The sequence below is a fragment of the Salvelinus fontinalis genome, chromosome 35 (genome assembly GCF_029448725.1).
Source record: "Salvelinus fontinalis isolate EN_2023a chromosome 35, ASM2944872v1, whole genome shotgun sequence".
NCBI classification, from domain to species: domain Eukaryota; kingdom Metazoa; phylum Chordata; class Actinopteri; order Salmoniformes; family Salmonidae; genus Salvelinus; species Salvelinus fontinalis.
This window is the reverse complement of record NC_074699.1, coordinates 31,823,801-31,849,064: the sequence shown is the minus strand read 5'-3', so window position 1 is coordinate 31,849,064 and position 25,264 is coordinate 31,823,801. Positions and strand designations below refer to the sequence as shown.

The following is a 25,264-nucleotide window of genomic DNA, read 5'->3' as shown; positions in this document are numbered from 1 at the left end:
GGATTGTGACAGAGAGGGACTATAATAGGCCTGGTGACCGAGGCACAGCAGGATGTCACAGCAAGGCTTCCTTCCTGCTGCCTGCAGACCAGTTGGTTGCGACAGGGGGGTCAGAGGCCCCCCAACCCAACAACAATATCCCCTCATCCACAACCTCCAACCACCCTCATCATTATCATCATCATTATCTCTCCTTTTCCTCTGAGAAGACAAGTGATTGACAGACCGAGTTATGCTCTGCTTGCGGAGGTATAAAAAAAGACTTACTAGTCGCCAAAGTTACGGAGCATGTCTTTAACTCTAGTGTCTGTCTCTTTCTGACTGACTGGCAGACAGGGTGTTTCTGTCCAGGTATGAAAAGCAGGGTAGGACATTCCACCCTTCCATCCAATTAATGTGGACAGTGGACACAGAACAAACTCAACAGATGGTACAGGTCATAGGTACCAGGGAAGTAGCTAGCTCTCTTTTATAGGAGCTCTAATAGTAGTGCGTGGAACAAAGGTTATGAGCATGACTAAAGACTAGGGTTGAATAGCGGGAACTGGGTTACTGAGATTTACCGCCCAAACCAACTCCCTTTTCCTGGAGTAAATAACTGTGAAAAAACAGTAAATTATAATAAATGATTTATATGAACAGCATGATGTGAAATGGAACTGTTACATTATATGTGATGTATAAATCTGGCTTCTCTACGGACTTCTATTTGACATCTGCATGACCAATCATCTCGTCATGGTAACTTTTTTTCTTGTGACAGGTAGGCCCTGCATTTGCTGAAGCATTGCCTATGGTAGAGTAATATAAAGACTGAATACGCATCTAATTTATACATCTCCATCTGGCTTTCAGGGGTCACCAAATTTTTTGTAGAGATAATTTAATTTTTTCTTGCAGCTGCAGGGTTTCAAAACAGCCTATCACTCGAATATCTTTGCTCTCTCACAGTCTCTCGCTCTCCATCAATTACATTCAAATTGCATTTAAAATAGATAATCCATAAAAAAATACACACACATTATATATATATATATATATATATAGTACCAGTCAAAAGTTTGGACACACCTACTAATTAAAGGGTTTTTCTTTATTTTTACTATGTTCTACATTGTAGAATAATAGTGAAGACATCAAAACTATGAAATAACACATATGCAATCATGTAGAAACCAAAAAAGTGTTAAATAAATCTAAACATATTTTATATGAGATTCTTCAAAATAGTTACCCTTTGCCTTGATGACAGCTTTGCACACTTTTGGCATTCACTCAACCAGCTTCATGAGGTAGTCGCCTGAAATGCATTTCAATTAACAGGTGTGCCTTGTAAAAAGTACATTTGTGGAATTTTTATCCTTAATGCGTTTGAGGCAATCAGTTGTGTTGTGACAAGGTAGGGTTGGTTTACAGAAGATAGCCCTATTTGGTAAAATACCAAGTCCATGTTATGGCAAGAACAGCTCAAATAAGCAAAGAGAAATGACAGTCCATCCATTACTTTAAGACATGAAGATCAGTCAATACGGAACATTTCAAGAAATTTGAAAGTTTCTTCAAGTGCAGTCGCAAAAACCATCAAGCGCTGTGATGAAACTGGCTCTCATGAGGACCACCACAGGAAAGGAAGACCCAGAGTTACCTCTGCTGCAGAGAATAAGTTCATTAGAGTTACCAGCCTCAGAAATTGCAGCCCAAATAAATGCTTCACAGAGTTCAAGTAACAGACACATCTCAACATCAACTGTTCAGAGGAGACGGTGTAAATCAGGCCTTCATGGTCAAATTGCTGCAAAGAAACCCCTACTAAAGGACACCAATAAGAAGAAGAGACTTGCTTGGCCAAGAAACACGAGCAATGGACATTAGACCGGTGGAAATCTGTCCTTTTGTCAGATGAGTTCAGAATTTAGATTTTTGGTTCCAACCGCCATGTCTTTGTGAGACACAGAATAGGTTAACGGATGATCTCCACGTGTGGCTCCCACCGTGGAGCATGGAGGAGGAGGTGTGATGGTGTGGGGGTGCTTTGATGGTGACACTGTCGGTAATTTATTTAGAATTCAAGGCACACTTCACTTCTTATGGCTGGGGGCAGTACTGAGTAGCTTGGATGAATAAGGTGCCCAGAGGTGCCCAGAGTAAACTGCCTGCTACTCAGTCCCAGAAGCTAAGATATGCATATTATTAGTAGATTTGGATAGAAAACACTCTGAAGTTTCTAAAACTGTTTGAATGATGTCTGTGAGTATAACAGAACTCACATGACTGGCAAAAACCCGAGAAAGAATCCAACCAGGAAGTGGGAAATCTGAGGTTTGTAGGTTTGTCTATCCAATATACAGTGTCTTTGGGGTCATATTGCACTTCCTAAGGCTTCCAACAGATGTCTTTAGAACCTTGTTTCAGGCTTCTACTGTGAAGAATGAGGGAAGGAGAGCTCTTTGAGTCAGGTGTCTGGCAAGAGCTGGTCACGCGTGCACCCGTGAGAGCGACCTGCGTTCCATCGCATTTCTGAAGACAAAGGAATTCTCCGGTTGAAACCTTATTGAAGATTTATGTTAAAAACATCCTAAAGATTGATTCTATACATCGCTTGACATGTTTCTACGAACTGTAATGGAATTTTTGACTTTTCGTCTGACCTGCTCGTCAACAATTTGGATTTTGGAATTAAACGCGCGAACAAAAAGGAGGTATTTGGACATAAATGATTAACTTTATCGAACAAATCAAACATTTATGGTGGAACTGGGATTCCTGGGAGTGCATTCTGATGAAGATCATCAAAGGTAAGTGAATATTTATAATGCTATTTCTGACTTCTGTTGACCACACAACATGGCGGATATCTGTTTGGCTTGTTTTGGTCTCTGAGCACTGTACTCAGATTATTGCATGGTGGGCTTTTTCGGTAAAGCTTTTTTGAAATCTGACACAGCGGTTGCATTAAGGAGAAGTTTATCTAAAGTTCCATGTATAACCCTTGTATTTTCATCAACATTTATGATGAGTATTTCTGTAAATTGATGTGGCTCTCTGCAAAATCACCGGATGTTTTTGGAACTACTGAACATAACGCGCCAATATATACTGAGATTTGAATTTTCATGCCGATCAAAGCTCTAATCTATTCCAGACATACTTGCCCAGTGTACCAAATATTGTTCTTTCTATGACATAGACTGACCAAGTGAATCCAGGTTAGAGGTCGACCAACTATGATTTTTCAACGCAGATATCAATTGGAGGTCCAAAAAAAGCCGATACCGATTAATCGGCCGATTTTTATTCATATCTTTGTAATAAATGACAACAATACTGAATGTACAATGAACACTTATTTTAACTTAGTATAATACATAAATAAAATCAATTTAGTCTCATAAATAATGAAACATGTTCAATTTGGTTTAAATAATGTAAAAAAACTGTGTTGGAGAAGAAAGTGAAAGTGCAATATGTGCCATGTAAAAAAGCTAACGTTTAAGTTCCTTGCTCAGAACATGAGAACATATGAAAGCTGGTGGTTCCTTTTAACATGAGTCTTCAATATTTCCAGTTAAGAAGTTTTAGGTTGTAGTTACTATAGGAATTATAGGACTATTTCTCTCTATACCATTTGTATTTCATATACCTTTGACTATTGGATGTTCTAATAGGCACTTTAGTATTGCCAGCCTAATCTCAGGAGTTGATAGGCTTGAAGTCATAAACAGAGCTGTGCATCCCAGCATTGCTAAGAGCTGCTGTTTGAATGAATGCTTACGAGCCTGCTGCTGCCTACCACCGCTTAGTCAGACTGCTCTATCAAATCATATACTTAATTATAATATAATAAACACACAAAAATACGAGCCTTTGGTCATTAATATGGTCAAATCCGGAAACTATAATTTCGAAAACGTTTATTCTTTCAGTGAAATACGGAACCGTTCCGTATTTTATCGAACGGGTGGCAACCTTAAGTCTAAATATTACTGTTACATTGCACAACCTTCAATGTTATGTCATAATTATGTAAAATTCTGGTAAATTCATTACGGTCTTTGTTAGGAATAAATGGCCTTTCAACAGTTCGCAACGAGCCAGGCGGCCTAAACTGCTGCATATACCCTGACTATGCTTGCACTGAACACAAGGGAAGTGACACAATTTCCCTAGTTAATATTGCCTGCTGACATGAATTTATTTTAACTACATATGCAGGTTTAAAAAATATATACTTGTGTATTGATTTTAAGAAAGGCATTGATGTTTGTGGTTGGGTACATTATTGCAACGATTGTGCTTTTCTCACGAATGCGCTTTTGTTAAATCAAGTTGAAGTAGGCTGTGATTTGATGATAAATTAATAGGCACCGCATTGATTATATGCAACGCAGAACAAGATAGTTAACCTAGTAATATCTTCAACCATGTGTAGTTAACTAGTGATTATGTGAAGATTGATTGTTTTTTTTATAAGTTTAATGCTAGCTAGCAACTTACCTTGGCTCCTTGCAGCCACAAGGTCATTTTGATGCTGCACTCGCGTAACATGTGGTCAGCCTGGCACGCAGTCTCCTCATGGATTGCAATGTAATCGGCCATAATCACCATAAAAAGCTGTTTACCGATTGTTATGAAAACTTGAAATCGACCTCTAATCCAGGTGAAAGTTATCATCACTTAATGATATCGCTTGTTAAATCCACTTCAATCAGTGTACAAGAAGGGGAAGAGACAGGTGGAAAAAATATTTTTAAGCCTTGACACAATTGAGACATGGATTGTGTATGTGTGCCATTCATTGGTTGAATGGGCAAGACAAAAGATTTAAGTGCCTTTGAACGGGGTATGGTAGTAGGTGTCAGGTGCACCAGTTTGAGTGTGTCAAGAACTGCAACACTGCTGGACCCACTACCCAAAGGACATCCAGTTAACTGTGGAAAGCATTGGGAGTCAACATGTGCCAGCATTCCTGTGGAATGGATTCGACACCTTGTAGAGTCCATGCTCCGATTAATTGAGGCTGTTCTGAGGGCACAAGGGGGAGCAACTCAATATTAGGATAGGTGTTCCTAATGTTTGGTACACTCAGTGTATATGTTTTACATGCTTTGGAATGACACTTCCGGATTTGGCGGGAAATATCGGGTGCCCGAGAGAAAAGTGATTTATTCTCGGGATGGAACATTTTTTAAATACCGGGAAAATATTCAACTCTACTAAAGACTGAATGTGAAAGTGATAATGGCATGGGTGGAAGGAAGGACACCCACACAGAGCAGAGCAGAATGGTCTCAGTGCTACAGGGACTCTACACTCAGCTGTCAAGTCACTTGGAGAGACATCACAGGGTTACCATGTGATGCTAGGGGGACTCTGACACTACTTTTCTTTTCAAATAACCACAATGTGTAATCAAGTGACATGAAAGACCTGCCTCCAAAGACCACCACAACACTAGAGTCGGAGTCCCTTACTACTGAAATGATTCTCGTGTGTTACAGCATTTGTATTATTATTTTCATGGGTTGGAACCGGTTCAAGGAACAGAACCGAAAACCGGAAAATAATGACATTTTTCAAGGAACACAAATGGAACCGGGAATGAAAGTGATCCATACTGTTCTGGAGCAGAACCGTTATTTTAAAAGCAAGGACACCCTTTAATAACGTTATTTTACGTTCCAGGCATTTTTTTTCTCTTCGGTTCCAACCCCTGATTAGTTTTTATTTTCAACTGTTACATTTCTGCAACTTGTTTTATAACATTTTCAGTATTTATACTAAATGGTAGTATGCCAATGGCGACCCACCAAACATGAGAGCAGCTTAGAGACAGAGAAGTAAATGTTTTGGTCTGCTGCTACAATGACAGAGGGGGACTTGATAACACACGTGAAGCAGCAGCAGTCTATCTAGCTCATTTCACACAGTGGGGATGGGGTCTATATAAAACTACAGCCATTTAAAATACTGCACCATCTCCACACTCTTTCCTGCTCTGATAGCAGAGCCAGACAAGTCAAACTGAGATGTCTTTCTCTCAGAGTCCTTTAGATTATCAGGTCTTATTATTATTGGTCCCTGACTTGATAATGTAGGTACCTTGTTTATCTCTACCTGATACATACTGTATGAACCTTTAAAAGACTTCCAGGCTTATTTCAGTTGTTTCAACGACAAAGTGACTAATCTACTTTTCCTGCCTGCGTGACACCCTGGAGTCACAAACTGAAGAGTTATGTTCAACAAAATGACACGAGTCATGTCTTGTTCACAGGAAGAAAAGAAGGACCTCTGACGATGGTACACAGTGGAGTGGCTTGTGTTGGTGGATTTGTTTGACAATGAATAGGGTGTGTGTGTGTGCGTGGTAACTCACAGGTTCTGGCTAGACGCATCAGCTGCGTGGATACACAGGTAGGTCATGTCCTGTGAGAGGTAAACAAAAAGGAGTACAAACACAAAGGTCCGTTTTGTTCTGCACACAACACATACCATCTACATGGATTCACAGTACAGTTTATCAGCTGTATATCCTTCACTTTCTGTCAATTAGCATAGTAATTAGTAGGTAAGGTGTGTGGTCATCAACTGCACATTGTAAATGCACACACATACTCAACTGAGTATTATAAATGAACCCCATAGGTCAAATAAAACAAACATTTGATGCTTCAAGTAGAGTGAAGTGCTTTAATGAACAGTTAAAGCTTTGTCTAAAGTTCTACAGCCCAATGTCACTGGTATGTATTAAACTGTGAGACACCACTACCCCCAGCTGGCAACAACTGTGTACTACAAAGTCAATGTTTTCCACTTTTACAAAATGTACAGATTTCATTACACTTCACAATTCCCATGAATCAAATCCAAGGAACTGAATACTGACCCAAAAAGTTATTAGACATCTCTCTAGAATTTGAGACAAAGTACCATATTTACTGACTGAGTATGAGGAAGTAAAAAATAATTTCAATGAGTTTGACTCATGTAAGACATGTTATTCAAGGTTATAGTCAATGGTCATGAAATCCCTTTTTCAGTTCATGACCAACTAAGCCAGAATGAAGCCTACTCCAGACGACTCAAGACAACAATTTATTCAGTCTGTCTGTGAAACTGGCCTTGGGTCCTCTATGGCCACCTGCCCCACTCACCTCCAGCACGGGTTTAGCATTGTTATACACAGACAGGATGTGGGTGATGTTGTTCTGGGACAAACTTTCTCTGTTCTCAGAGTCTGGGAAAAGATGAAGGGAGGGAGAAAATGTGAATTTCTATGAGATCCTCAGTAGACAAAGCAATGTCATAAGGAGAGATGTGTTGAAGTGTTTAAGACCCAGGAGTGGCTTGCCCAGAAGCAGCATCTGTGATAGTGTGGCTGTAATTTGGGTAGCAATCATTTGGCCTTGTCACTTAAAGCTATTTTCAGTGTGTGAGCAGTACTTGGACCATCTTGTGAAGCCATCATTAGTATGGGTAACATTATAGCAGGGTAGATGTCACATTAAGCTGGTAGGGCAGAAACCCCCTTGGCTGAGGAGCAGAAATATTGCCCAATATTGTACACGATGTATGTGTTTGCCTTAAACATTTTTTTACTTTTCTTTTGATTAATCCCCAACATTATCAGAGGGAGTAAATGTGCTATATGCTACTGATGGATACAGTATGATGCATGCAGCAGCCTTAATTCAGGCCATGCCTTAGTTAATTGAGCTACAGTATACGTATAACCTTCTGCTACTCTATTTCGATCTATACATAACTATAGTCCACTCACTAGATATTCTTGTCATCTCTTCCCTTGTAGCATTTGACCATACCTGCAGGTAACGTATCAACAACATAAGGACAGAGAAAGTAAAGCTCATGTGCATCAATAACAGAAGAAAATGCCTGAGTCTCTTTGAAAGCTGCCCTGGATTCAAGCAAGCTGCTGCTGCTGCCACACCTAGTGAATTAGAGTGAGTGTTGTCTCTTGGGTGGGATGCCTGACTGTGCAACATATAAAACAACTGAATGGATTTCAACAGAATCTTGTTCCCACCTCTGATATTTCCCAGGTAGACCCCATCAACAACCTGCAAATAGGAAAACAAAGAGACATTTCACTAGTTAGATATTCACAATTTGAGCATGGCCTTAACCTTAGTGATGCTCCTTATCTATGGTCATAGGATGTATTCAGGTGTCCAGTTTGGTCAAACAGTATTTTCCCAATTGAGAAAACAAACAGGAACCGTTCTCATAGCTAAGTCAAGCCTTATAGGGCATGTAATACATAGTATTGCCTGACATGACTGGGAGTGAGGAGCACTGAACCAACTGATGGTTAAGGCCATGTTGACACAAAGCTGTGCAATAAAGCTGTAGCGATCCGATCATGATCTCATCTAGACATTACAAGACTCCAGCATTACTTAAGACTTCAAAATAAAAAGTATATGCCTGCCTATGATGTTAGTGTCCTCTGAAATTCAGATAAGCTTAGAGCTTCAGTCAGGGTGGAATTAGTGGTGCCCAGAGGTGCTTCTGGACACTCCCATCACCGTTAACGGGACACTAAGAAGTGTAATATATACAGTACCAGTCAAAAGCGGAGACACCCACTCATTCCAGGGTTTTTCTTTATTTTTACTATTTTCTACATTGTAGAATAATAGTGAAGACATAAACACTATGTAATAACACAAATGGAATAATGTATTAACCCCAAAAAAGTGTTAAACAAAACAAGCAATGCTAAGCACTTGTTGGTTGCTTTTCCTTCACTCTGAGGTCCAACTCATCCCAAACCATCTCAATAGGGATGAGGTTGGGTGATTGTGGAGGCCAGGTCATCTGATGCAGCACTCCATCACTCTCCTTCTTGGTCAAATAGCCCTTACACAGCCTGGAGGTGTGTTGGGTCATTGTCCTGTTGAAAAACAAATGATAGTCCCACTGAGCGTAAACCAGATGGGATGGCGTATCACTGCAGAATGCTGGGATAGCCATGCTGGTTAAGTGTGCCTTGAATTCTAAATAAATCAACGCAATGACACCAGCAAAGCACTCCCACACTATCATACGTCCATGCTTCATGGTGGGAACCACACATGCAGAGATTATCCGTTCACCTACTCTGTCTCACAAAGACACAGCGGTTGGAATGAAAAATCTCATATTTGGACTCATCAGACCAAAGGAAAATATTTCCACTGGTCTAATGTCCATTGCTCGTGTTTCTTGGCCAAGCAAGTCTCTTCTTATTGGTGTCCTTTAGTAGTGGTTTCTTTGCAGCAATTCAACCATGAATGCCTGATTCACGCAGTCTCCTCTGAACAGTGGATGTTGAGATGTGTCTGTTACTTGAACTCTGTGAGGCATTTATTTGGGCTGCAACTCTAATTAACTTATCCTCTGCAGCAGAAGTAACTCTTGGTCTTCCTTTCCTGTGGCGGTCCTCATGAGGGCCAGTTTCATCACAGGGATTCATGGTTTTGGCGACTTCACTTGAAGAAACTTTCAAAGTTCTTTACATTTTCTGCATTGACTAACCTTCATGTCTTAAATTTATGATGAACTGTCATTTCTCTTTGCTTATTTGAGCTGTTCTTGCCATCATATGGACTTGGTATTTTGCCAAATAGGGCTATCTTCTGTATACCACCCTTACCTTGTCACAATACAACTGATTGGCTCAAACACATTAAGAAGGAAAGATATTCCACAAATTAACAAGGCACACGTGTTAATTGAAATGCATTCCAGATGACTACCTCATGAAGCTGGTTGAGAGAATACCAAGAGTGTATAAAGCTGTCATCAAGGCAAAGGGTGACTACTTTGAAGAAACTCAAATATAAAATATATTTTCATTTGTTTAACACTTTTTTGGTTACTACATGATTCCATGTGTTATTTCATAGTTTTGATGTCTTCACTGTTATTCTACAATGTAGACAATATTAAAAAATAAAGACAAAACCTTGAATGAATACATGTGGCCAAACCTTTGACTGGTACTGTATATACAAAACATTTAAACACCCAACGATTGACAGATCACAATACGGGCTTTAAAACAGTCAAAATAGAAGGGCTAAGTGTTTTCTCCATTTGATACCCTAAATCCAAACCTGTATGAGTTATCACGTTATTATATCAAGTGACAGTGTGTGATGAGTAGCATACCCTTTGGTTTTATTCAGGGGACTTCAGCGTTGCATGTAGATGGTTGATGTAAATAACATGACAATCTATTCCGCGCATATCTATGTGCAACGTTCACGGAGGAAGTGTAGCAAGGAAGTGCCTTGCTACAATCAAAAGCCATTGAACAGAACAGCTACATTAATAACAAAAACACAAAGGCCCCTACCTTGTTCATTCCATTCCCCATGTCTCTCGCAGGCGATAACGATTATGAAGAATTTAAAATACAGCTGAGTATTTACGTCTCAATGCAACAACGCAAAATATTGGAAAAGAACATGGACGGACTTTCACTAACATGAAGGGGTGCCAGCGAATGATTGCGAAATGGTCGGTCGGTCGGTCACTAGCGAGACCACTTTGCGCCTCTGTAGATCAACATGGGTGTACTTTTGACCGCTTTGTCTACATTGCTTCACAAGACGATCGCCATAATGTTGCTCTGTATGACCTGCGCTCCATAATCCTCTTCCGGGTTTCCCCCGATAAATGATTTCATTGGTACATGGGACCGTAATGCAAACCAGTCCGCGCGGGTTTCGCGATCTCAGAGCTGGAAAGGATTATCAATTCATTCAGTACTACTGCTTTGTACTATGTGCTAAATATATGCATTTGAAGTATTGGAATGATCTGATAGCCTATGCTTTTTTCATTCCTGTAAACCCACAAATGCTTGCCATAGCCTAATCCAGGACTACAGCGTGGATTCCTTAAAAATGGCAACTAAAAACATGGTGCTTTACAATTTATTGACCCCAGTACAGGTTTCACACAGTTAGAGGCAACAAAACAAATCTTGCCAGTTTTTAAAAAATAGGGAAAACCATCGATGTGGAAATATCACACTTATGCCGTTTATGATGTTCCTTGTACTAGTAAGCCCTACACCTATACCTGACATGTAGGGCCTACTCCTCCAGTGTCATTTAACCCTCCACATGGTAGTATAACAGCAAAGTGGAGACATACTATTGGGTAAACATAGGAACTTTATTTTTCTCTATAATACATGATAACCTTAAGAGGAAGAGGCCTTCCAAAACGTACTGACTGAGGTAATGTGGACAATAGATAACAGACAAGTAATTGGTATGTTTGTACGTTTGTTGGTGTCATGGTATGTAACATGGTCCTCTGGATGGTTGGTTTACTTCTTCCATTCCTTGTTCTCATAGTCCCATTTGGCTGAGAAGCCCTCCACAGGGTTGATCCTCATGTCCAGCATCCTCTGCACCTCCTTCTCTTTCCATTCTGACTCAAAGGTGGGGGGGACAGGTCCGTACACTGCAGCGAGACAGATAGCTTGTTAGGCTCTGCCTCAAAGTTCACCTATGGACATCTATTCTCTAATAGTCTGTATTGAACATTTATCTACCATGGTAATTATAATTGAAACATTCTGTTTCACAATACCAACCTGGTTGGTGGTCAGTTACACCAATTATGGTTGAGGCAATACATTGGGCAGAGAAGACACACAACCCATTTATTTGAAGGGGCACTGATGGCCAAATACAGTATTTGAATTATGTCAAATAATATATTGTATAAATATGTCTGAAAATAATATATTGTATATCCATGTCATTGCAAAATAATGCTGACTTATGGCTTTTAACAGGTGGGTGGAAAAACCATTAACATCAACAAACACTGAACAAAAATATAAACGCAACATGTAAAGTGTTGGATCCATGTTTTATGAGATGAAATAAAACAGCCAAGAAATGTTCCACACAAAGCTTATTTCGCTCAAATTTTGAGCACAAATTTGTTTACAGCCCTTTGAGTGAGCATTTATCCTTTGCCAAGATCATCCATCCTGACAGTTGTGGCATATCAAGAAGCTGATTAAACAGCATGATCATTAAACAGGTGCACCTTGTGCTGGGGACAATAAAAGGCCATTCTAAAATGTGCAGTTTGTCACACAACATAATGTAACAGATGTCTCAAGTTGGGGGAGTGTGCAATTGGCATGCTGACTGCAGGAAGGTCCACCAGAGCTGTTGCTAGAGAATTTAATATCCATCTCTGCCTCCAATGTTGTTTTAGAGAATTTGTCAGTACGTCCAGCCGGCCTCACAACCGCAGACCATGTGTTACCACGCCAGCCCTAGATCTCCACATCCAGCTTCTTCACCTGCAGGATCGTCTGAGGGTGGGTGGGGGGGATGCTGAGGAGTATTTCTGTCTGGAATAATGCCCTTTTCTGGGGATAAACCTCATCCTGATTGGCTGGGCCTGGCTCCCTAGTGAGTGGGCCTATGCCCTCCAAGGCCCACCCATGGCTGCACCCCTACCCAGTCACGTGAAATCTATAGATTAGGGCCTTATTTATTTATTTCCTTACTTGAACTTTAACTCAGTAAAATCTGAAATTGTTGCGTTGATATTTTTTGTTCAGTATATTACAACTGAACGATCACAGACTCCATCCACAATAAATGTTCTCATTCCTTTTCTTATTAGAAGACATACCAAACTTCCTCTGCCATAGGACAACCAGTCCTGTCATGCCAATAAAGAAGAACATTCCTGCGATAACTGATTTCCACTCCTTTGTGCCCTCGTTCATCTCTGCGAAGCTCTGCTTGAAGCTAATACGGTACACTGTAGGAAAAAAGAAAATGCAAGACTTGTTAGATAACATTTAACACAGCCTAACGGGTAGGGATGTACATTGCTCCTTACAAGCACGATTCAATATGCATCTAGATACATGGGTTCCGATGCAGGAACGATATTTGTAGTTTGAAACGATTTGATTTAATTAGTGGAATGAGTCGATGCGATTAACAAGGGCATGAACACATTCATTTTCCATTCTAAATTAATATCCGATAGCGATGGAGCTCAGAAGCTGAGTTCGATCTGTCTGAGCTGACTTCTCTGAGCTGAGTGAACGAACCATGGCTTGTCGTTGCTGTATGATAGAAAAGTATTTCTGCCGTGTGTGTAATGTAACGTGTGAGTTGATCCATAGGGCAGACTGAGCATCTACCACTATCAGATTAGGGGGGGCAATTTATGTCTTGTCCCCACACTGCAATTTGAGCTAGTAAAATGTATATATTTATCTTAAGAAATTAGCTTTTACATACATAGCCAATTAATATAACCCAGGTTTAGATTTCACCTCTCAAAAGTGAATGGTATTGACAGTTTGGAACCAGAGCGGCTCTCTTCTCCCGTTCTGACCAGTGCGGCTAGCAAATATGATTGCTGTCCTTGAAATGAAATACACCTTTACCCTGTTCATGTAAAAATGACCAAATCCATTAACTGTTTAAAGCAGAACAAAAATATTTTGTATGGTGAACTTGGCAATCGAAAAACCCTAATCAGCAGTTAGATGTGCAATCAGCAAGATGTGAGTTGTGTCCACTCCGGTAGCCTAAACAGCACCACATGTAAAACTATTTTCTACAGCGCATTTGGTAACACAAACCAGGTTTCCATCCAACCTTTTAATGCAAGTAAAGTACATGTCAGAACTCAAAAAAGTTATGCCATGCCTGATGGAAAATTTGTCAGTAAACTTTCAAATGTCAACAAAATAAAATACGCTAGACAAGGTGGGATCCTTTAGTGTCTGTAAATTAATTATGCTTGAAATGTCGGTGGAAACACTTACATGAGCAAATATTGATATAATTGTGGTGAAATCCTGCACGGCGCCTTCACCGTGCGCTGCCACTTTAAGAGCGCATCAGCAGTAAGGAAGGAGGAAATAAAGATGGCTCTTTCAGGTCTCTGGGGAGGAGCTCTTGGGTGGCGCGACAGTTTGATTGTGTGTGCTATGCTGCAGACGTCCTTGTTAATTTTCAGCGTGTGTAGTTTATAAAGTATTTAACTAAATCATCAGTGTGACCGCTCTAGGTCGTGGTTGTTTTCGTTTGGGACCACACCAGTTATGGATCGCATGGATTAGTAGCAACATTGTTGCGAAGCTTTGACATACAAACCAACAAATCAGACGGTCAGACAGCTGTGGTCTTCCGGCTTGCCGGTGTACTAAGATCTCTTGTTCTCTTTCTCTCCTCTCGTTCCAGTGCTTTACCCTGCAACAGACTTTCTATTTTTTAAATGCACTTCCCGTTGATGTTCATTAGTGTTGGACTATTATTGCCCTGCCAGAAGTATTTGGGTTGACTTTTTAGTTAAAAGGGAGGTTGCTTGCAAGTTGTGGATTGTTACTTCAACTGTATTGAGGCGGGGTGTACTAATGACATGTGGTCGAGAAGATTGTGGACATTTTTAAGGCCTTTGTTTTGTGTATGAACACCCCCCACATTCATACCCTCTGCACTCCTCCACTGGAAGATAATACAGATGATTGCAAATCCTCTGTTGACGACTGGGTTCTTTCTTGTAAGTTGTTTCTATGAAGTTGCCGTTCAATTGTTCTGCCATTATTATTATTGTATGAGGTATTATTGGTGGGGTTACCCCTCTGCTGTGACATGGGTTTATATGGTGTCTCCTCTTTTCTCTCCACTGGCTATCTGGCAAACAGGCTACACTCGAAGCAGTCTCTTCTGCTGATGTGTGTGGGTCTGGTAGTGGTACTCTCTCTAATCTACTCTTTTCCTTTCGGCATGGTTAATACCTGCCTGGCGCCCGAACAAAATCTTTATATTTACCCCTCTCTAATAAATACCGCTACATAACCAGTATATCGAAGTAAACTTGGAGTCACGCAATGACGTGTGATCCTCCCACATTAGGACTTGTCAGGAAAGCATGCAGTTTATGAGGATACAGATGAAATAAGTGAACTTCACAGAGTGGTGAAAGTGCAGGTGATGAGCTTGATGCTACCTCCCAATAAATAGAGTGTCTTATTCTGGTGACATGATCGTTGACGCTTGGCTGCCGTGACAAAAATAATCTCTCTTTTGTCCATAATAATCTCATGTAGGCTATACCCACACTGTGTCTGCGACCTGATGGCTACAGTACATGTGCCAATACCAGAGTGGGTACACTCACTATATAATTTTTTTTTTTTGTGAGAAAACCATCAGTAGAGTTGAAAATGCAGTGGAAACCCATTTATCTTGTATTTTCTATTCGGTACATGAGAATTTAACCGCAAACGCTATTTTTATGTGCACAACGCCAGCCTTTTATCCCCAACAAGTCAATTGGATGGAAAATTGTGTGAAGAAAATCTGCATATGGTTTTTATGCAGATTTGAGAATATTCCAATTGGATGGAAGCCTAGCTAAATGACCCAGCAAATTACATAGGTTTTATTAATTGAGGGACAACCAATTTAATATTGTAAAAGCCATTTTAAAAACATCTAAATGCTGAAGGTGCTGTGCAGATGTTGCCTACGAATATTAGAACTGGGATAGGGTAGCGCTACCTCTCGTTGGCGCGAGCAGCTGCGTCTCCCGCACTGCGCAGTTATCTGACTTGTAGATCAATATCACATGCAGTTACATGCATAAAAGTGTGATAGGCTGAAGGAGAGGCTGAAGGAGAGGACGCATCAATTCAAACAGATTAGTTATTTTCAGAATAAGGCAACAAAAAAAAGGCGTAATAAACATTAGGGAACCGATTCGTAACAGTTTAATTTGTTCTTACCGATGCATGCTACATATGGATCGGTTTGGGCTCCCACAGACAGATGCACTCACATCTTAAACATTTGAACCGGGGACCGACGCGTATCGGTGAATCATTATATCCCTACTAACAGAACAGATAGGCAAACAATACTTCTGTCTTGTTTTGAGTAAGCAAAAAAAAAAATGACAAATGTCAAGTATTCAACAACAAAGGTGAAAACCACTTACATGCAATCTTCTCCTCATTGGAGAGTGTGGCCCAGGAGCCCTTCTCCTTCTCCTTTAAGGACTTCTGCACTGCATTCAGCTCTGTCACAAACTGGACGTCTGGGAGGGGGTTCTCCCGCCTGTCAAAGTAGGCTGGGAGAGCGTAGTCGTCCACCTTGGCAACACCTGCAGGAAACTTACCATGTTACTACATAGGACTGACACACAACCAGTAAATTCAAGCCTGCATGGGACCTGCTTAGCAAATATGTGTATATGCAAATACATATTGTGTGCCCATGGGAGCCGCATAACTGCTTTTTCAGTTTACCTAAAAAAAAACTTAATCTCTAATTCTACAATAAACTGGTATTTTCTGATTACTGTACATCTCCAAACCATGCTGGTGGTGGTGTATTTGATCCATTGTTAACATTTGTTTGTGTGCCAACTTTTTAGTGGTAGGTACAATTTACAGACGGTGGTTTAAAGGCCCATACCATGAAGGTCAAGTACGTGGTGTGTGCTGCCAACAGTCACTCACCATGACCCCCACGTACACAGATTGATGTGGAAATGGCACGTTTGCCAACAAGGCTAAGGGCTCTGGTGGCCAGCATTCTGAAAGAAAATAACATGTATGAGAAAAACCTTGATGAAAAATGAATATCGCTAGCTACTAATGTAACAAAACATTACTGACCAACGAATCGCAAAGAGGTTATTCTGATGACATGGAACTATAGCCTAGCGGCTAGCCATCAGGTCTTTGTAAAATAGTTTTTTTCTTAATCAATTTGTCAAAAAATAGCAACTGTTCAACAAAATAATTTATGAAACTGCACACCTCCCTAATCTGACATTTAGCAACTAGTTATGGTCACTGCCCAAGCACACATAGCCAGCAACCAGTTTTTGTAACAAATACAAATCTAAGAAACAGAGCTGGCAAAAAATAGGAAAAACTAGCTAGCTACTTAGCTACGTTAACCTAGATAAAGTTACCCAGCTAAAATGTCTATGCTAGAAAGTTGCCTAGCAAACTAAACCTAACTAGCCATCCCATCAGCAGTGGACATTTCAAGCTTCCATTAACCAAACATTTCAATGGTAACATTAGACAGGCTAATAGATAGCTAGCTAACATATATGTTGAAAATAATGATATGTTATTTTCAACCTAGGCTAACGTTAGCTGAACTAGTACCTGGGCTTGTGGAGGGGATGAATATGAGATTTCCTCCGACGCCCAGGATCCTTCAGTTAAAGTCCCATTAGCCAGCTCTGCAAACTTTAATTATGCAAAAATGCATTCTGGACTCATCAAAATATGGAGTTTCAAATAACTACTATTGTTATTACTGATGTTACGCATGGCATGCACTTCCAAAAAAGGTCAACAAAAATGTGTTTTTACTTTGACCTTTATTGGAAGTACAAACCATGAGTAACGGCAGTAATGACAATAGTTGCTCTATGAAACACCATATATTGTTGAGTACTGAACGTTTTGACATAACATTTGCAGAACTGGTTAATGGGACTTTGAATTGAAGGATCTGGACGTCAGAGGAAATGTCATCATATTCATCATCTCCTCAAGCCCAGGTATTGGTTCAAACCAATCGACGCAAATTGAATTATGGGGAGTTTCAGGTCCCGGAGTGAACTTAATTGTACACTCGCAAACTCGACTAAAAACGAGGGCCAATTCGCGACAATTGTACATCCGCTAAGAAAAGTCAGCTAAAACATAAAAACAACAATGGAGAAGTCAACATATAAGTGTAAGTAAAAACTAATGTAAAAAGGTTAGAAATTGTACTACTAATGCACATGACAGCACACACACATCTCGTAAAAGTAATTATGTTTTTGTTTGGTTATCTTTTGGAAATTGTAGAAAACATGTTCCTTCTTCAGAAATTCCAGCTAGGCAGGCTAACATTAGTTAGATAATTAATTTGATAGCTATCATATAGTAGGCGTAAATTGATAATTATATAGTTAATATAAGTAGACATGCAATCATAATTGACTGTAGCGTGTATAAAGCACCCACAATCTACAGTGGCTGAAAACAATCATCGCAGGATGAACAAGTGACACATTTTTGGGCAAGGGCGGTCCGTTTAAAAATCGTTCCTTCCAGGTGTGAACGCAATAAATAAGGACACGAGATTCATATTTTTAACATTGTCTGTTGTATCAAAGGTGATTTGTAGGAGCCATGGCCCGTACCAAGCAGACAGCCTGTAAATCTACTGGAGGCAAAGCCCCACGTAAGCAGCTGGCCACCAAAGCTGCCTGCAAGATCGCCCCTTCTACTGGTGGGGTCAAGAAGCCCCATCGCCACAAGCCTGGTACGGTGGCCCTGCATGAGATCCGTCGGTACCAGAAGTCCGCTGAGCTGCTGATCCGCAAGCTGCCCTTCCAGCGCTTGGTGAGAGAAATCGCTCAGGACTTCAAGAATGACCTGCCTTTCCAGAGTGCAGCCATTGGTGCCCTGCAGGAGGCCAGCAAGGCATACCTTGTTGGTTTGTTTGAGGACACCAACTTGTGCAGCATCCATGCCAAGCGTGTCACCATCATGCCCAAAGACATCCAGCTGGCCCGTCGTATCCGTGGGGAGCGCGCTTAGATGCCTCCCTAATTTACGTGTCCTCAAGCCGTCTTTCCCGCCCTTCCCATTTTTCCTCGAGTAGCTTGATCCGAGTAATGATGTGTTAAAAGTAGTGTGCCGTCTTGTCCCCTGTAGTTCTCTTAGCAGAAGACTTTTAGGGTACTTTGTGTATGTGTTTTGAAGCTGATTGGAGTCACACCTTTAATGTATGTGAAAATCAGCACGGCAAAGGGTGCATGCATGAAGCATCTTGGGCAAGCATTTTATCCTATTGACGATGCTATTACATTATTATAACAGGCTTTTCTAATTGATATACATGCATTTTCTTTTTTTACAAGTACCCTTTCATTTTATTTATTTTTTTACAACTAGTGTTTCTACTGTTTACAGGATACATTTACAAATAGTTAATTCTGTTCTGAAATTGATAAATGACATTGATTCAAAACATTGCAAAGGCTTATATGTAGTGTAATGTTTATGTATTTCTCCCATTTTTTATCCAGGTAATATTTTAGTTCCTTTCTCAGGTTGTGATACCCTTTTCTTACTGGTTTTGATTTTAATTTTCTGTTCATTTTTTTAAAGCAGACATTTGTAATATCCAGAATTCTCACAAAAGGTGATAAACTGATGTTCCACAAAAAAACATGTGTTCCTTCCTCGCCTCTTGCCCTGAAAGTGTACTCGTCAGACGTCATAATACGTCATCAGAGGTGTCCACTTAATTTGAGGGCTGAGGGGATAGTGTGTCTTTTAAGTGTTTGGACTGCAACCTATGTAATGGTCATTGAGATGCTTTGAAGCCACCGGTCGGCCATATTGGCACTCACAAGTAGGAGCAGTCAGCTATTGGAATGATTGGAATTCTACAGTATTTCAATTAAATGTTTCAAAGACAAAATTGTATGTATTTAAGTATATTCGTTGTTGTACTGGGGACAGTAACATTAGTACTATACAAATATATAATTTTAGGAAATTGTTATTTATTTGTTTCTCGCTTAATGTAAAAGTATGCATGAAGGTGTCTAATAGAATGAACGTGTCAAAAACGAATGTAGAAATTAATAAATGCATTTCTATAGCTTCCAAAATATGTTTTACAATTGAGGAGTACCACCAAGATGACTGCGCAGTGACCTCAATACTCCGCCCCGTCAGGCATCCGGGGGTTATACACACCATTGGCTCAAACGATAGCTAGCTAGAAGGCTCACACGCAAACTAACAATGCTAATCATCGCTAACTGGCGCAAGGTCAAATACATGGCAGACATCCAACATTGTGTAATATTCCTGTTCCGGTCTAAAATCCACAGTAACACTACACATTACTATGAGGAGGAATACCCACAAAACTGACTATATACAGGAAAAGGGCACCTTGCTAACGTTAGCTAGGAAGCTAGCCTAGCCAACCATTGCCTATTTGCCCCTTGTCTTGTCTCTCTTCAATGTCACATCTCTTCGGAAACATTGACAAATCCATTGCTGATTACACAGCACATGTGTAGCATGTTTATCTTCATTAAAAAACGATATAATATTTTCTATGACAGCTGTATATCAGACGTCTAATAATTTCGAAAATTCACCCGCAATCTCTTACTTGTTCTCGTTTCGCCAACGCTCCAAAAACCATAAAGGATATGTGATTAACCGGAAATACGTAGCTAGCGCGGGATTATGGGAAACTATGGAAGGTCAATCGGTCATAGTAGTCACACTATTATATACATATTCAAATGTGTTTGTAAAATAATGTGCGTGGTGATTCATTTAGCTGTGCAATTGAATTTGAACTTTTACGACAATGTAGCGAAACTAGTGTTCATTTGCTACCATGTTGCGCAGTATTGGTATTCTTCCTGTCACGCGGTGTGCCCTGATATTAACCAAAATGGTGTATTTGGCCTGCCATACGGTGTGGGATTCAACCAGGGTGTGTGCTACCTTCGTTCCGCCAGCAAGAATAAGCAAGACCTAGCTAGAATAAGGCCTTGACCTCGGAGATTTTCCTTTAAAGTAAAAGTTTCGCAATGAAGATGATGAAAAATAATACAAACGGTTGAAATTCGTAACATTTTATGAGGAAATGTTAGCAGACTTAGAATTTTGTGAAAAAGGAATACAGTTAATCGCCATTATAGCACAAATAATATTATAGCATTGACATTATTGTTAACAGCATTACAAATAATTTTATTTAACCTTTATTTAACTAGGCAAGTCAATAAGAACAAATTATTATTTACAATGAAGGCCGACCAAAAGGCCTCCTGCCAGTGACGTGTGCTGGGATTAAAAATAAATTAAATAAAAAATATAGTACAGAAACACACATCATGAGAAGACAGACAACACAACACTACATGAAGAGATACCCAAGACAACAACATAGCATGGTAGCAACACAACATGACAAAAACATGGTAGCAGCACAAAACAACAGCACAAAGGGCAAGAAGGTTGAGACAACAATACATCACTTAAAGCAGCCACAACTGTCAGTAATAGTGTCCATGATTGATTCTTTGAATGAAGAGATTGAGATAAAACTAATGATGACTAAATAGTTATCATGGTAAGAACAGTAATAAATAACAAAACATGATTTATAATGCTACTATTAATACTAATAGTAATAACAATATTAATAATATTACAGTAATTATAATAATCAACTTTTGAAAAGACTTGTAAATACCATTATTAATTAACCCATTTGGTTTGAACACTGTTCAGTACGTTTTTCTTTTTGCATAGTAGTAAAAAATCCAATCTACTTAGGAGCAAGTTTCCAAATCCACAGAGTTTACACCCAGAGGAGTGTCGCTGCTCAGTTGGTGGGCCTTATAGGGTGGCCCATCAATTTAAATAAAACAGATTTTTCATATTGGACATTGGATTTAAGTTGATGGGCCACACGTTAAAGGCCACCAAATCAGCAGTGATGCTCCTCTGGGTGGAAACTCTGTGTATTTGGAAACTAAATGTGCTCCTGAGTAGAATGACCCCCCTTTTACTGTGACACAATGTACAGATAGGTACAATATGTATGTCCAATATGAAAAACCGATTGGATTTAAGATGACGGGCCACTCTAAGTGCCGCCAAATGAACAGCAACACTCCTCTGGGTGTAAACTCTGTGTATTTGGAAACAAGAAGTGCTCCTGAGTAGAGTGGAATCCCCTTTTACTGTGACACAACGTACAAATAATTTTGTAAGGTGCAATAAATGAGTACACACACAAAAAACATTGATGACCATTTAGGCTTTAAAATATAAACATATCAACAAATAAATGACAATGTCTTATATAATTACTTTAAATTATTATTTGTATGATAAGTAGTATACAATATATCGATAATTGTGCACATTTTACATAATTTTAATAAGTATACAGGGCTGGATTTTTATTCTGAAGGATTCCAAATATCCGTGACCCAGAAGTACTTAGTTATTCTTGCCTGTTTCACAGCGGTGTGTGTGTAGTATAGTACCGGTGCAAACCACCAGAGAGAAGCCAAGCAGAGTGAATTTGTAGTAGGATATAACGTTATCGTCGTGACCAACATACATCACTGCACTGTAACATTCACGAAAAGTGACCTTAATGTAGGTAGCTAGTTATAAGAGACTCGATTACCGTGGTCAACCTGGCGGAGCTGTCACTGTCTCTCTGTTGTATCGGGTATGATATCCGTTGGCTAGCTGTCAAGCTAGCAGTCTCCAGACCATCCTTGTACAATTAGCTAGTTTAGTGTTTATCTCGGAATGAGAATGAGTATTAAATTGACAACTCAGGCTTATTGCAAGATGCTTTTGCATGCTGCTAAATATCCTCATTGCGCCGTGAACGGATTACTGGTTGCTGAGAAACAGAAGGAGAAGAAAAAAGACAGCCACTCCACTCCAATCCTCTGTGTGGATTGTATACCACTATTCCACGGCACACTTGCATTGGCACCTATGCTGGAAGTGGCACTTACATTGGTGAGTGAATTGATCGTCTTTATCTTCTATTCACATCATGTTTATAAAATATTCATGTTACTCCATTGCATGTTCACCACAGCAAGTTACTGGGGCTGTTGAAGTAGAAGTGCATTAACAGCTGTCAGTCCTGCTGACACGTCAAGCTAAACTCAACATCATAGTGAAGGAAGTTTCTGATGAACTTGTCCATTGGTGGAGTTTATCAGAAACTTCCTTCACAGTGGTGTTGAGTTCAGTCAGCAAGTCAAACAAGCTAATCATTTTTTTCTTTCCCCACTTCCAGATTGACACGTGGTGTAAAGAGAACAAATATGTCATAGCTGGGTATTACCAAGCCAACGAGCGCACAAAGGACTTCAGGTAACAATATTTTGATACAGGATCCCGTTCAAGCTCTGTGGAGAGTTGTGTTGATATGATATACAATGTACTCTGTCTTCTTTTGACTCCCACAGACCTAACCAGGTTGCTGAAAAAGTTGGGGCCAGGATTGCAGAGAACTTCAGCGAAGCAGCAATGATTATGGTAATCCTCTATTAGCCGTCCAGTATCAGAACTGCCACAATACTGAATTCAGTAATGTACACTGACCACTGTATCTCTAATAATGTTGTGTTCCTCAGGTGGACAGCACCAGATTCACCATGGGCTGCTATGAGCCCATATTAGCCATATATGACCACCATGAAAACAAGTGGAAATGCAGGGACTGTAATGCGTAAGTGTTCCTGAGCTTTCCTAATATGTAATGTGGGCTAGATATATCAAAGCTACTGAACAGCCATTTATCCAAATAGATTTGGACATGCAGACATTTGACAGTCTTAACTGCTATACGATATACACAGGCTGTCGACCTCTCAGAGATCCTATAAAATTACTGATTGGATCAGAAATGAGTTCTATATGTAATTATATGGTCAGCCTTGCATACCGCATTGCAACACTGCAGCAGTTTTAGACTTGTAGAAGCATCATTTCTTGATGGGTGTCTTATTCCTGTCCAAAGAAAAAGATTTGGAACTACATGGTATACTATATCTGTTAGTGAAATAGAACCTAGTGTCGTAGATATTTATTTTACTATTATTATCTATCCTGATGCCTAGTCACTTTACCCTGCCTTAATGTACATATCTACCTCAAATACCTCGTACCTCTGCACATTGATCTGGTACTGGTACTCCCTGAATATTGCTCCATTCTTGTGTATTTTCATTTATTCCTCGTGTTACTATTTTATTTTTAAACTCTGCATTGTTGGGAAGGGCTCGTAAGCGAGCATTTCACGGTGAAGTCTACACCAGTTATATTTGGCGCTTGTGACAAATGCAATTTGATTTGTGATTCTCGAAGGTGGAGCTGAGGTTCTGGAGTGTTGGTTTGTGTGTGTTCCAGGGACTGCTTTGAGGACTGGTGTGAGGCTCAGAAGATCACGTCGGCTCTGCTGGAGGGCAGGTCCTACGAGAGCCTGATCGACTTCGACAATCACCTAGACGACCTCAGGAATGACTGGACCAACCCTGAGATCAACAAGTCTGTGCTGCACCTGTGCTAAGCCTTCCAGTCGAGTGACTGCACTGCACTAGACAAAGACCTTGCGGCCAAAACGGCGTTGGACGTGCTAATACTACTGTAGCGCAGGAATGCTGAATGCTAAGTCTTTGTTCCTAGTGAATTGCTCTCACAGGGAAGAGAGCTTTCGGAGCACTGGCCAGTCTATTTTCATGGGCAAGCAGGACACAGGTACCATTGGGATCTTCGATCCCATAGTAGGGAGGATCAAGACCTTGGTGTCATTCAATGCAAGGTGTTAATTTTCTTTCTCATGGTTTTTGTATGCTAATAGTTAATGAAGATGTATGTGTAATTCTGAATGGTGGGGAAACATGAATATCATTTATTTTGACTTATTGAATACTTTAGGTTCTTCAGAAATAGTAGTGTTAAAGAGATGATAGACATTATAAATTATTGTTCTGAGCTGTGACTTATTGAAATATTACAGGATTGTAATCAATGAGATATGTTGTTTTATTTCACTACCTATTAAGTCTTAATGTTTATATTCTCAGAACTGTTTTCCTCCTGTTTTTCTTAGCTTAGTATTTATTTGTTAAAAGATGATCTGATTATTCTTTACTTTAATTGCTGAAATAAATGATGTTGGATAGGTAATAAACTAAGTCACTCGGGATAAAAGCATATCCATGTTATTATTATTGATTAATTATATATTTCAGGTTGAATTAAGATAAGTCTAAATAAAATTATTTGAGGTTTTGATATATTAAACCTTTTTGTAAAAAAAAAAAATCGACAATGTACAAATAAAATGTAACTTTTCAGAGATTGTGCATGTTTTTAATGCCTTTTTCTAAAATCACTCCCTTACTCTAGTGCTGCCCTACACACTTGAGGGATCCATAGATCTGAATGAGTTGAGTGTTAAATTTAGGATGCAGTGTTCCATCACTTTGGGTTGAGACAGCATACAGTGGATATTAATGGAGTCACCCTATGGGACTCCCGGTCACGGCCGGTTGTGACACAGCCCGGGATCAAACCCGGGTCTGTAGTGACGCCTCAAGCAATTCAATGCAGTGCCTTAGACCGCTGCACCACTCGGGAGGCCGG

General features: G+C 39.9%; 4 protein-coding genes across 7 annotated transcripts in view; 2 read left to right on the top strand and 2 right to left on the bottom strand.

The window, feature by feature from the left end:
- Window positions 1–10,691, bottom strand: part of LOC129834732 (interferon regulatory factor 8-like) — a 46,027-nt gene extending 35,336 nt beyond the window's left edge. For all 3 annotated transcript variants that reach the window (XM_055899969.1, XM_055899971.1, XM_055899970.1), the window contains exons 1-4: window positions 10,364–10,691; window positions 8,048–8,081; window positions 7,155–7,237; window positions 6,377–6,426 (exon numbers count right to left, since the gene is read on the bottom strand). In XM_055899969.1, coding sequence (XP_055755944.1) covers window positions 6,377–6,426; window positions 7,155–7,237; window positions 8,048–8,081; window positions 10,364–10,384 — 188 coding nt within the window. In that variant the 5' untranslated portion in view covers window positions 10,385–10,691. The remainder of the gene's footprint in view (window positions 1–6,376; window positions 6,427–7,154; window positions 7,238–8,047; window positions 8,082–10,363) is intronic.
- Window positions 10,692–11,169: 478 nt separating this feature from the next.
- On the bottom strand, window positions 11,170–20,339 carry LOC129834730 (cytochrome c oxidase subunit 4 isoform 1, mitochondrial-like). Of its 2 annotated transcripts, none has more exons than XM_055899967.1 (5): window positions 20,232–20,339; window positions 16,538–16,614; window positions 16,015–16,179; window positions 12,682–12,813; window positions 11,170–11,484 (listed from the first exon to the last, which is right to left on the bottom strand). In XM_055899967.1, the coding sequence occupies exons 2-5, from the start codon at window positions 16,611–16,613 to the stop codon at window positions 11,348–11,350; spliced, it is 510 nt and encodes a 169-aa protein (XP_055755942.1). In that variant the 5' UTR covers window position 16,614; window positions 20,232–20,339; the 3' UTR covers window positions 11,170–11,347. The 2 variants fall into 2 exon arrangements, with proteins under 2 accessions (XP_055755942.1, XP_055755940.1); XM_055899965.1 differs by having other exon boundaries at window positions 20,218–20,319.
- LOC129834731 (histone H3.3A-like) lies at window positions 18,158–18,683 on the top strand. The gene has a single exon (XM_055899968.1). It carries the CDS (start codon window positions 18,224–18,226, stop codon window positions 18,632–18,634), a length of 411 nt encoding a protein of 136 aa, XP_055755943.1. The 5' UTR covers window positions 18,158–18,223; the 3' UTR covers window positions 18,635–18,683.
- Window positions 20,340–22,096: 1,757 nt separating the features above from the next.
- Window positions 22,097–24,975, top strand: emc8 (ER membrane protein complex subunit 8). Its single transcript, XM_055899964.1, has 5 exons — window positions 22,097–22,624; window positions 22,911–22,987; window positions 23,083–23,152; window positions 23,251–23,345; window positions 24,026–24,975. The coding sequence occupies exons 1-5, from the start codon at window positions 22,406–22,408 to the stop codon at window positions 24,183–24,185; spliced, it is 621 nt and encodes a 206-aa protein (XP_055755939.1). The 5' UTR covers window positions 22,097–22,405; the 3' UTR covers window positions 24,186–24,975.
- The last annotated feature ends 289 nt before the right edge of the window (window positions 24,976–25,264 follow it).